The 13792-nt window shown below is 39.7% G+C and overlaps 1 protein-coding gene across 1 annotated transcript in view; it reads right to left on the bottom strand.

The window, feature by feature from the left end:
• Positions 1 to 7544, bottom strand: part of LOC134368949 (uncharacterized) — a 41205-nt gene extending 33661 nt beyond the window's left edge. Inside the window, exon 1 of the mRNA XM_063085186.1 lies at positions 6981 to 7544. Within this exon, the coding sequence (XP_062941256.1) occupies positions 6981 to 7544 (564 nt within the window). The remainder of the gene's footprint in view (positions 1 to 6980) is intronic.
• Between the last annotated feature and the right edge of the window lie 6248 nt (positions 7545 to 13792).

Below are 13792 nucleotides of genomic sequence, written 5' to 3'. Positions count from 1 at the left end.
CTTAGAAGAAGCTTTCGACTTCTCCCCATTCAGTATGGTGTTAGCTGTGTGTTTGTCATATATGGCCTTTATTGGGTTAATGTACGTTCTTTCTATACCTAATTTGTTGAGAGTTTCTATCATGAAAGTTTGCTGAATTTTGTTAAATGTCTTTTAAGTTGATCATATGGTTTTTGTCCTTTATTATGCTAATGTGATATATCACATTTATGTATTGAACCAGAACCATTCTTGCATCCCTGGAATAAATCCCACTTCATGGTGAATGATCCTTTTAATGTGTTGTTGAATTCACTTTGGTAGTATTTTGTTGAGAACTTTTGCATTTGTGTTCATTAGTGATACCAGCCTTAATTTTCTTTTCTTGAAATTTCCCTTTCTGGCTTTGGTATCAGGATAATGCTGTCCTTGAAAATTAGTTTGGAAATATTCCTACCCCTTCAGATTTTTGAAAGACTTGAGAAGGACTGGTATTAGTTCCTTAAATGTTTGGTGGAATTCAGCAGTGAAGCCTTTCAGGTCCTGGATTATTCTTTCATGGAGACTTGTGTTTTCTTTATTTGATGTGACACGTTGTAATTGTACGTACTTATGAGGTAAAATCTGATGTCTGGATCCATATATAAATTGTATAATGATCATGTCAAGGCAGTTAAATATCAGTCACCTCATGCATTTAACATTTATTGTGGGGAAAATAGTCAAAAGTCTCTTCTTTAGTTATCAAGCTATATACAAATCTTAACTATTAACCACAGTCACCCTCTGTGCAATAGAACAGGAGAAATTATTCCTCCTATTTAATTGTAATTTAAATTATAATTAATTTAATTGTAATTTAATTGTATCCATTGACCATCTTCTCCCAGTTTTTCCTTCCCCTTTCACCTCCCCAGTCTCTGCTAACCAGTGTTCTATTCTTTGTATCTATAATATCAACTTTTCTTTTACACAGGAGACTTTTTATGACTGATTCAATCTCCTTCTATCAGTCTGTTCACATTTTCAATTTCTTAGGATTCAGTTATTTAGGTTGTATGTGTCTAGGAATTTATCAATTTATTTTAGGTTGTCCAGTTTCTTGGTGTATAGCTGTCCATACTGTCTTCTGATTTTTTGTAATTCTGTAGTATCAGTTGTAATTTCTTCTCTTTCATTTCTGATTTTATTTGTCTTTTTTCCCTATGTTATTATATTTAAAGTTTTGTTGATTTAGTTTAGCCTCCCCCAAAAAACCCAAGTCATACATTTCTCTAATATTGGACTGTTTCATTTTACCAATTTGCAAGAGAAGAGTAATGTGTAAGACAAAAATTACAAAAGCAGAAGCAAAATCAATGAGCTGTTTTCTTACGATCTCTTTAGCTAGTTCAGTTGCCTGGACTATGGCTGCATGTTAAAATCACCTGGGAGAGTCTATAAGAAGACACCTGTCCCAGGTCTCACCCCTACACATTTAGATTTAATTAGTCAAGAGCAAACCCTGCATCAGTATTTTTTAAGCTGCCTCGTGAGTCTCATGTGCAGCTGTCGTTGACCCAGTTCATTCCCTCTTAAGTATGTTTGTTTTATTCATTTCCTGTGAACATCACTTCTGCCTCATGGAAACAAAAACTTTCTGTATGTCATCTTTTGAGTCTTTAAGATTCAAGTAATAAGCCCATTGCAATCTTGTGTTAGGTATTCCAAATCAAATGAAAATGCCATTTTTAGTTGTCCTTAATATTTTTTGCATGGATGAGCTTTAGCATTCCAGCTTCTGTTGCCACTGGCCTAGCCAAGCTTTCAGATTTGTCCTTTGCTCTGTGGTTCACTTCCATCTATTGCATATCCTTTTCTACTCTAAGGTTGTCTGCGTGCCTTAGTGACATCACTGTCTCGTATTGAAAGTTCCCTCCTCCCCCAAAACTTAATCCCCACTGTGACTGTTAAGAGGGTGGGAAATCCTAATATGGTAATTGAAAGGTGGGGCCTTGAAGAGGTGATTGGATTGTGAGAACTGTGCCTAGTGAATGGATTAGTAATTCTGGTCAGGGACATGGATCTGAGGGCTTTAAAAGGAAAGCACCCAAGGAGCTCTCTCACTCACTCTGCTCTGCCATCTGCCATGTGAGGACCCTGTGTCACTGTTACCACCATTAAGGTCTTCACCTGATATGTTCCCTCATGTTTGGACTTTTCAGCTTCCAAAACTGTAAGCAATAAATTTTGTTATCCTATCCTACAAATTACCCAGTTCCAAATATTTTATTATGAACAACAGAATGGACTAATACAGTTACCTTTGTTTCTTCTGTCTCCTCCATTTTCTTTCCTGTTGCTATCACTAATGAGGGTGGTGCTATTCTACTTTGAGAGTGTTCTATCACCACCATCACAAAGACCTTTGTAGTGTCCTTGAGCCACAGAGTCAACCCTTTCTTGCCTTTGTTGTTTTTGAAATCTGCTTCCCTAAAGTACAGGAAAGAGTATATGGCTAAACCCTATATCCTGCTTTTGCAAAGTCCTTAAATTCTTACAAGATTCTAGTCACTTTGATTTCATTATCAATGTAAAAATGAAGTCTAGGAGAGTAGCTTGCTTTTTTTTCTTTCCTGTGGCTTCTGAAAAATAAAATTACCAATGAAGTCTGTTAGGAATATATCAGATGCTGTTTGTTTTGTAAGTTTTGAATTATGAGACACCTGCGGAGGGTAGATATGACAGTCATTTAATCAGGGGAGAGCCCTGTAATACTTCTAAACATCCTACAGTGCACAAGACAGCCCCCACAAAGAATTACCCAGCCCAAAGTGTCAATAGCGCTGCAGTAGAGAAAGCCTGTCTGGACAAATAAAATGGTACACTATAGTATGGGGTATAGACATCAGTATTTTGGAGCTTCCCAGGTGATTCCTATGTATACGTAAGTCAGGGAACCTAGGCATTCATTTTGCAATCTCATATGTGTAAAATTTCGACTCATTATTGTTTTTTGTATGTTTCCCTGATGTGAGATGTTTAGCTTCCTTTCATGTATTTCATTCAGATTTTACATCTGTGAGTTGCCTTTTTATGTATTTCATTCAGATTTAACATCTGAGTTGCCTACTCATACACTCTGCCCATTTTTCTGTTGAATCTTTTCGTCTTATTTGTAAAATGTCTCTGTCTATACTTTTTTATATGTGTGTGTAATAGAGGGTCTGAACCCTTGACCTTGGTTTTACCAACACCACACTCTAACCAACTGAGTTAACAAGGCAGCCCCAATATTCTTGGTACTAATCTTCTATATGGGCAGTCAATGTAGTCAATTGTATCCATTTTTACCGAATACTTTGTGTGTGTGTGTGTGTGTGTGTGTGTATTATTTAAGAAAACCTTCCTTACCCTGATGCTGCAGTCTTATGTATTTTAAGAGTATCATAAAGGGGGTAGTTTTATTCTTCTGCATAATTTCAGGTATAGAACTCATTTTATCTCTTCCTTTATGAATAACTAATTTCCCTAGCACCAGCTATTCAAAAGTCTTGTTCTTTCTCCACATGTTGATGGTATAGTGACCATAGGTCAAGCTGTCATATATTGCTAAGCCCATTTCTAGGCACTTTAATCCACTGGCCTCTTTGTATATTTTGACACTAATACACACTTATATGAATAAAAATAGCTTTATAGAAAGTCTGATCTGATAATAAAAATCCTCTCATTTTTACCTCTTAAACTGGCTCGTCTGTTGGCACTTCGTGTTTCCAAGTGAGTTAAGGTTAGCTAATCAAGCTTCATAGAAAACTTCAGCGGACACTGCAGTGGTCCCCATAATCAATTTTTCTTTCCTCTTGGGTACACAGCTGGACCAAATCTCCCAGCTGTATAGCTGGTATTAGTCACTGTTATGTGAGCAGTAATACTCCATACCACTTCCAGGCTGGCCTATAAAATCCTCCGTGAGTGATACTCCTCATTCCTTTTCCTTTTGGATAGATGCAGATAAGCTCAGAGATCTTGCTACCTACATGTTGAGGACATGTGTCTATAAGATGGAAGGATCCTGAGTCACTGTTAAGAGGAACAGTCATTTTGCACATAACGTGAATAAGAAATAGACTTATATTGTGTTATGTCACTGCTGTTTAACCTTTTATCATGGTAATTAATGGTCCTCAAATGAACACAAAAGTTTTGTGGGGTTTTAGTAGGAATTGCAGTAGATGGAGGAAAATTGCTAAAGTTACAACAGCAAGTCCTCTCATCTATGAATAATTGTCTACCTCTCTATTGATTATTTTGTCCTTAATGACTTTAAATAAGATTCTTTTATCCCCATGAAAGTCCTGTATATCACTTTTTAGATTTATTCCTTGGACAGTTACTCATTGTCATATCATTGCAAATGGCATATTTTTTTAAACAGTTTTTTAAAAGTTGTCACTGTTGTATAGGAATGTGTAAGGTTTTATTTTAAACATCTTTATTGAGGCATAGTTTATATACTATAAAATTCATTCATTTAGAGCATATGGTTTAGAGAGTTTTAGTAAATTATATAATTGTGGGACTATGACTGCATTTCCAGTTCTAGAATATGCCTATCATCCCTGTTTCTTTGTGCCCATTTACAGTTATTCCCCACTCCCACTCCTATCACCATTCAATCACTGCTCTGTTTCATGGAATTATGACTATATAGCCTTCTATGCATTTTCTTCAGACACAATCGTGTTGCCTTTGAGAAATTATTGTCTGGCTTCTTTTTAGTTCTTCCAACTTTAATTTCTTTTCATTCTTTTTGTTTAGTGGTTACTCTTAAATTTTTAACATATATATGCAAAATCTAAAGGTAATAAATGACCCATAATAAACAAAGACATTAAAAAGCTTTAGCCCTAATTATCCCTCTCCTACTTTACATGTTATATGTGAACCCATAATATAGACATTAAAAATTAAGATCAGTGCTGGCTTAGATTCACCCACCTGCATGTTAATTTTCTTGTTCATCCTTGCTTCTGGATCCAACTCCATTCTGGGTTCAATTATTTTCTTTACCAAGTGTCTCTTTTATATAAGTTCTTGGTCTGAAACTGTCTTCGTTTTGTCTTTATTCTTGAGTGATCAGTTAGTAGATATAGAAATTACTGATTGATCACTAGTTTCAGAACTTTGGAGATATTATTTTACTGTTTTTGCTTTTTGTTGAGAAGCCTGGGGTCTGTTAGTCTAATTGTAGATCCTTAATCTTTAATTTCTGTTTTTTCTCATTTCCTTAAAGAAGTTTCTTCGTATCTGAGGTTCCTGCATTGTCATCTGACATGCCTTGGTGTGAACGCATTTTTAGTTAGTGATGGAGTTTGGCTGTGTTGTCCCCTCCAAAACTCATGGAAATTTGATTTTCAATGTGACAGTATTGGAAACTGATTGAGTCATGGGGGTGGATCCCTCATGAACGGATTAATGCTCTCCATGGGGAAAGGGGGATTAATGAGTGAGTTCTTGCTCTCTTCGTTCCCGCAAGAGCTCATTGCTTGAAAAGACCCTGGCACCTTCTCTCTCTCTCTCTCTTGCTTCCTCTCTCTTGCTTCCTCTCACCATGTGATCTGCTTGTACCTGCCGGCTGCTGCCACTTTTCTGCCATGAGTAGAAGCAGCCTGAGGCCTGTGCCAGATGCGGCTGTCCCAGAATCGTAAGCCAAATAAACCTCCTTCTTTTATAAATTACCCAGTCTCAGGTTTTTCTGATGTAGCAACACAAAACGGACTAAAACGGCCTACTCTGGACTCAATTATCTTTCTCAATCCAAGGTTTCATATCTTGCACTAATCCTGGAAAAATTTCAACCACACTTCAACTATTGCCTTTCACAATCTATTTTCATGTATTGGGCTTTCTCCCTGTTATCTTCCATGCCTCTAAAATGATATATCGTGTTTTCAATTCTTTATCTTTCATGCTTTATTTCACACAATTTCTCCAGACTTATCATCCAAGCTTTCCAGTTCTCTCATCATCTATATCTATCCAGCTGTCTAACCCTACCACACAGTTTTATACTCCAGTGATTACATTTTTCATTGACATTGACATTGCCAAAAGTCCCCTGGGAGAAGAAGCAAAATCACCTCTGATAGGGTCCTGAGTTGAAGATAGTCATTGACCCAGGCATATGAATGCTGTGCTAAATTAAGCCTGTTCAGTTTTATTTGATAAGTTTTTCTCACAGTCCTTTCAACACATCATAACACACATCATCCTGGGTCATTGACTACATCTAGCCCAGTGGTTCTCAGTGAGGGGCAGTTTTGGAAAAAAGACATTTGGAAAAGTCTAGACATTTTTGGTTGTTACAACTGAGAGGAGAGAAGAGTGCTACGGTCATCCAGTGGGTAGAGGCCAGGGATGCTGCTAAGCATACTACAATTCCCTGTATAGCTTCCTTGCCGCCAAAAGAACCCCGCCCCAAATGTCAATAGTGCTGAGGTTAAGAAATCATGCTCTAACTTAACCAACTATAATGCCTTAAAGATCTCTAAGCTCTATATATGATTATGATATTCTCCTATGTATACATGTGAGCTTATTCTAAACTTTCATTCATCTTGGAGTCGGTTGTGTTTCCTGATACATAGCTGCATTATACCAGTACTTTCTCTGCCTTTGATTTTGACACAGTGTATGTAGAGAAGATATTTGCCTACAGATTTCAGGAAGTAAAAAGCTTCAAAGAAAGGGATTTACAGATTGGAGCATAAGAGAATATGAGAATAAACTTTAGACACTCCCTGAGAAGCCAGATAAATATATTTTATTTTAAATGAGTAGATGACAACAACATTATGTGTATGTAGGAATTTCTTCAGGAAAGCTATTGGCAGCATTTCCAAAAAGTAAGGGCCCTCAATTCAGACGCTTTCCTCTGAACATTTGGCCACAGCCATGGGTTTCACTTGATTCAGCTGTTTTGTTAAACATGCCTCACAGCAGAACAAGCTGGCACTTACTAGTGAGAGTGTGGCAGTTATGATTCCTAGTGGAAACACATAGGTGAAGTGTTTCTTTGTTAGGCTTTCTTTTTCAACAGGAAAGCTAAGTGGAAAGTCAAGGGTGGTTTGGCCATAAAAATCCACGGCGAAATTCCAGGTCACTGTACCAGCCGTACAAACACAGCTGAAGAAAAGAAAGAAGGCAGAGATGTTGTAATAGGACTGGATAAAATCTGGGTATGGGGCCTTGATCCAGCTGATCCAAAAGGCTGTTGAGCTGAAAATCAGGACTGATGACTTCATAAAATTAGCCAACAATATCAGGTCCCGCCCATACTTAATTTCAGTCGAAATGGCCCAGGTTTCATTGATAGTGCTGTGCATTGGAAAATCAACCATTGAACCAGAGATGTTAAAATTTTGAAAATAAAAAGCTTCCCAAAGTCCAGTGAATACGACGTGAACAACCTTGCTGTCAAATTCCCATACGCGCCAGGATCTGCTCTTAGCTAGGGTTATACCAAAAACCCATGACATGTAACTAAAGAGGAGGCCTATCAGTTTGAAGAGCAGCTGCTTCATTTCAGAGAGACTGAAGATGAGGTAGGATCATCATGAAGTCAAGCCAGGAACACCAAATAGGAGAAAAAAAAAATGGTATCAGCCATGGTTTAGAGAGAGCCAAATATTTATGTCAGCCTTCTTGTCTGAAAGTATTAAGTATTCTGTACACATACTGGCCTTCAATTCATGTTCTAAATATTTTAGATAAGAATAAAACAATCCATGACCATGGTGGCAATATCAAATTGTAAGGCATTTTTTGGAGCACAATTTGCCAATATCTTTCAAAAGTTGAAATATTGTATGTTTTTAATGAAAACGTGCATAGTTTTATAATGAAAAATGGAATGAACATCATGACCTCAGAGATCTACATGTTAAGCACAACAAACCACATCTACTTACATTTCTTACCCATCACTTGCTCACAATTTCACTTGTAGATATTAGCTTCTTTGGGGTACAACTTTTTTTTTTTTTGCTGCTGGTTACAGGTATCCGAACCCCTGACCTTTATCAACACCACGCTCTAACCAACTGAGCCTAATGGCCAGCCTGCAACTTTGAAATATCCTGATGTATTTTACCTAAAGCATATCTTCTGTGAAGCAAAATTTACATCATGAACCAACTTATTTGGATCTCTTGTCAGTTCACTTCAAATGTTGGGAGTAATTGGCAAGGACAATCAGAAGATTATACCACTAGGGCATCCCCCGGTGGTTCTGCAGAAAGAAGTGAGGTAGGATCTGCTCAGTGACCAGGTGTGTGGATAATGTAGGCAGCTGCCCATGAGGAGGACTTCAGCAGCCTCTAAACTATATCTTCTTGCTGGGAAACCTGATATTTCGAACACTGTATTCCACTGTCCCCCGGTCTCCTTTCTAATTACATTAAGGCAGTAGTTTTACTACTCAGCAAGACACTCTAGCACAGTGGGTTTGGGCTTGACTGCAGGGTGACTAACTCACTATCCATGAATACTTCCTTGCCAGTGGAGGTCTGAGGGAGTGGCGAGACGATCAATGAGCTTTGATGGAAGTATCAGGATGGGGATCTGGGAGTCAGCAGCAAAATGTGCCAGCTCAGGGACCGCTATGGTGCTGTCCATGCAGAAACCAGTGGGATGGGTACAGATAAGTTTTTCCTGAAGACCAAATTGGAAAAACTCATATACTTTATTTAAAATTTTTACCCATAAACCTTGAACAAGAATTCACACATTCAGAAGATTGTTAAGTACTCTTCATAGCAGTAGGAAATTTTGAACCGAAAGGGTAAATGTCCACAGAGAAAGAAATGAGCCCTCTGCAGTGAAAGAGGGACTGTTAGGGAGAGTTTGGGCTCTGAACACAGGCCAACAAATCCCTGACTCTCACATAATGTTGCTTCCATGCTTGCCCTATGCTTTGTATAGATCAAGCCCTATTCCAAACACTTTATGAGTTCTAATAACTTCAGTTCTCATGACAGCCCAATGATACCCGTACAATTGTGATCCCCATTTTATAGATGAGGGAGCTGAGCCCAGATGAACATGGCAAATCTAGACTCCCAAGTCCTCACTGGCAGATGCAGTGCTTTCTGGCCCTCTCCACAGTGGATGGCATTTATTCACATCAAAAGAGTATCACAAAATAGACAAATCTCGTGTCACTTATAATAACAGCCATCTATGGCCTTCTCTGTGTCCTGTAAAAAGATAAAAGTGACCCTCAAATGATACCAGCATATGAGAAAGTGCAAATGCACACTCACTTCCTTGTCTCCTTTATCCATCTGACTAAAGACCCTTTAAAAGCTGTTACTTTTATTTAAAATAATAATAATAATAATAATAAATATATATACACATATATATATGTTAGTGAGGATGTGGAGTTTGCTGTGCACTGCTGGCAGGAGTGTGAAATGGTGCAGCGGCTGTGGTGAATGGTCCAGCAATTCCTCAAAATCTGAAATCTAGAGCCACCACATGACCCAGCAACCGCACTGTTGGTGCACAGTGCAGAGAGGTGCAGTTGCCCCTGAGGGGCTGTCTGCAACCCCATGCTCACTTCACTATTCACAATAGGCAAAATGTGGGACCAACCAAAACTCCATCAATATATGACTAGCTAAACAAAAGTGGTCTACAGATACATGCAGTGGAATATTATTCAGCCTTACAAGGAGGGAAATTCTGACCACGCTACAATGAGGATGGACCTTGAGGACATTATGCTGAGTGAGATAAGCCAGGCACAAAAGGACAAATACTGTCTGATTCCACTCATAGGAGGTACCCAGAGGAGTCAGATCTATGGAGACAGTAAGTTGAATGGTTGTTGCCAGGGACTACAGGAGGTAGGAACTGGGGACAAAGTTTCCGCTGGGGAAGATGAAAAAGTTCTGGAGGTGATGGGGGTGATGGTTGCACAGCCACTAAACGTAGACCTAAAAATGGTTAAGATGGTAAATTCTATGTCACATATGTTTACCACAATAAAAAAGTATCACCAAAAGGAGATACTGTATGAAGAGAGAAGATGTGTTCAATTTTAGAGGAATGACACCCTGTGGTTGGCGATACTATCACTTGTGTTTCTCAGACACGAATCAACCATTGACTTTCCCAAACTCACACTCAGTTGCATGACTGCTGTCATATAACGTGAGCTGTGATGATGGACATGACATAACCCAGAGCTGTTGAGTTATCATTTACGTTCCTAGTGACACTCAGGTGGCCTCAGTTAAAAATGCCAAGAGCACAGGGTCTGGAAGATCATTCTGGAAATGTGGTTATGGTCATTTAAATCAAAATCCAGGTGGCCTGGGCTGACCTGTTTTTGTGGGACGATCCAGTGAAAGCCTTGAACTTCTTTATGGAGACGATGAGATGATTAATCTAAAGTGACTCCCAGGAAGCCTCAAGGATCTCCTTAACTGGGACAAAATGATACACCATGATGGTCTTTCCCACCAAATAAAAAAAGTGAGGAGGGGGACTTCTCAGAAGTACAAATGGCAGTAACTCTCAAGTTGTAATGAAGCAAATCCAAACATTCTCATGTTGCCATGACCACCGGGGCTGGTTGTGGCATGTTACCAGAGGGATGCATATAAAGTGCAGATTCGTCTGATATCCCCTTGAAGTTGAGAAGTCTTTCTAGAACAGAATAATTATTTTAATTATTATTGTTATTTATTTTATTTATTTTTTTTTTTAGGTCCTGGATCAAATAGTCATTGTAATTTGTGAGTCATAATTTGGAAAACTGTAGGAAGACCCATAGTGGATTGAAAGATGTTCTGTGACAGGAGCCAGAGGTCTTTGCTAAAGAAGTCTGGGTCACCTGGCATGCACCTTCCTTAGGATTTCTTAAACAAGGAACCATGGTTAGATATTGACGGTCTGAAATTCATAAGGCACTCATGTGATTTTGTTTTGTTTTGGTTGCAATGATAGATCCCATTCTTCCCCCTCTGTATTTAACTTTAAATATGGTGGTCATCTGATGATGCTTAAGGGTGTAAATGTATACAGTTTTAATTTAATACGTACTGTGGCCAAAATTCCAGAAACTCACACACTAAGCATGGAGTCAAAGTAAACTGGAATAAAGGTGGGCAGAGAGGAGAGAAAAGGGCAGGTGGGAGATAAAAAAAAGAGAGAGAAACCTGCAGTTTGTGTTTTTGTTTTTATATTTTATTCCTTTTTCTTTTAGATTATACTTAGGGTAAAGTTTACAAGGAATAAAATATACAAATCTGCAGTGCACAGGTCGATGAATTTTCATATGGGCATACACCCCTGTAACCTCCTCTGAGATCAAGATATAGAATATTCCTGTCTCCTAAAAACTTCCCTCCTGCTTCTTGCCAGTCCATAACCACCACTTCCTGCCCTCACCCAGATCTAACCACTGTCCTGACTCCTCTTCTCACAAGTTACTTTTGCATGTTTTTGAACATTATACAAATGGAAGCACGCGCCTTGTATCTTTGGTGTCTGGCTTCTTTCATTCAACATAACGCCTTTGAATTTCATCTGTGTTGTTGAGTGTAGCATCACCCAGCTCACTGGTACCATTGCACAGCATTCTGTGGCCTGCACGTCCCAATCTGTGCGTTTGTCCTTCTGTTGAAGAACACTGGGGATGTCTCTGGTTTGGTGCTATTATGAGGAGGAATTTTTGGTATTTTAAAAATAAGCCATATGCTTTCTTCTTAATCCAGTGTTTGCAATCAAAGGTTGGAAGATTGTGCTTCACAGGAATAGGTTTCTGAAAGTACTGCGGCCAAGCAGAAGTCTAGGTGGGCTTTGGACACTTCATGGAGAAACCACACACAACGTTGCTGCTTCCCCTGGTTTTCTCTGTTGGGGTAGCTTCCTTCTTAGAAGAGGAAACAAGAGAATTCTAGGAAATGCAGACAGATGGAGTCTTTTAAGCTAAAAAATATCTTGCCCCACTCTTCCAGAGGAAGCAAACGTGTCCTAAGACACTGAGGTCATCGGGATTATGTGTGGAGCCTACAATGAGAAACACTGGTCATGTGAACAGTGAGTTTCTGGGGCAGAATAGCAGGTCTCTGGTAATGACTGATGATACAATCTCTTGCTTTGGTGTGGAGGGTAGTAACATTAATAAAGCACATGTATTTCACAGGGCCTTAACCTTTAGCCTAGTAGGGCCACAACCCTTAGATTAGAAGGACCACAGTCTTTAAATCAAGCCACAGGTTAGTAGGATCTTTATCTTAGTAGGGCAACAGTCCTTAGCTGTTAGAAGGGCCAAAGCCCTTTCGTTTAGGCTGGAGCATAGTAGGACCACAGTCCTTAGTTTTAGCAAGGACAAAGCCTTGTACTTTGAGGAATAACCTAACCTTTTAGTATTGCACACAGAAATGCTAAGCTTGGGAAAAAAACAGAAAACTTGCACAGGACTGAAAAGTCTCTGGTGTGGATGTGAAAATCATAACAGCAAAAGTGCTTGCTCTAAGGGCAAGATGCCCTTGGTGCAGCTAAACCTAATTATGAAAGAGTATGTGAGTTAAAAGCTTCAAGGCTGCTCTGCCATTTAGCGGTTGGTTCCACATTTCACCTTCCTAGGAAACTAAGTGTTGCCATAACGATTATCTCATTGGTTCTTTTGAAAGTCAAATAGCTTAGTTTTATGACTCCTTTGATGGTAAATTGCATAAACTGTTTTTAAGTTGCACCTACTTTAATGAAAATTATGTAGCCGGTTTATGTTTTCACTATGACTGTTTAACCAACTGTGTTCCTTTCTGTAACTTTCTTGGCTGGACAATAAAAACTGAGAGAAAACCTAGTTAGGAGTGTCTTTTAGTCCAAGGAATGCTTCTCTCTTGAAGAAGTCATCTCCTGGAATCAACCCCTTCTGGGCCTCTCATTTGCTCAGGAAAAATGGGCTTTGAGTAATCCTTTGCTTCTCTGTCTCTGTCACCCTGGGCGACAGGTGACACAGGTAATGTGGTGGAGTACCGATAAGGCCTCTGCGTGTAAGGACTAGGGCTTTCATCTCAGCTCCACCTCTGACTGGTGACAAGTCACTTAGAATCTCTACATTTTATTCCTTCTTGTAAAGGACAGTAGCCACCTGTCCAGTGTCCTGTTCCCCACCACAGGATCATGATACTTCCCAGGACCCAGGCCAATCTGGTCCCTTCCCCGGGGCTGCCAACGGGTTGGCCACAATGTGGAAGCTGGAAGCTGTTCACGAACCATAAAGCACTCAGCTCATTGGGTATGAGGGTGACGGTCACCTCCTGGTGTTTCCTCAGAGTCTGGGGTGGGACTGAGAATGGCATTGTAGGGGAGGAAGGGGTCGCCAAGTCCGAGCTAGGCCCACCCCTCACTGGCACCTTTCAACTCTCGCCTCCAGCCCTCTACAGCAAGGCAAATCATAACTAAAGCCAAAATGTTTCATTATTTTAGTTATTATTTTAGTTATACTAAGTTTCCTTTTACATTGTCAGAGCTAGGCTCAGACCCTTCAAACCCATTGTACAGACTGGGTCACCAGACCCCTCACTACACAGGTCCATGTTAGGTAACTGGGAAAGATTCCAGATACCAGGAGCTGTTGGCAGATGACATGAGCTCAGTCCTCAGCTTCCTCAGTGGCAGCAGCTTACAGGCCCGGTAGCTTACAGGTCCAACGGTGGTGGTGGCCTTGCAGAGGGTCCTGGGGGCACTTGCAGCAGCAGCAGCCTCGAGCAGCAGCAGTAGCCTCCCCATGGTGCCCCCCCTCCCGGGG

Source organism: Cynocephalus volans, chromosome Y, assembly GCF_027409185.1.
Source record: "Cynocephalus volans isolate mCynVol1 chromosome Y, mCynVol1.pri, whole genome shotgun sequence".
Classification (NCBI taxonomy): Eukaryota; Metazoa; Chordata; class Mammalia; order Dermoptera; family Cynocephalidae; genus Cynocephalus; species Cynocephalus volans.
This window is presented reverse-complemented; position numbering and strand designations above follow the sequence as displayed.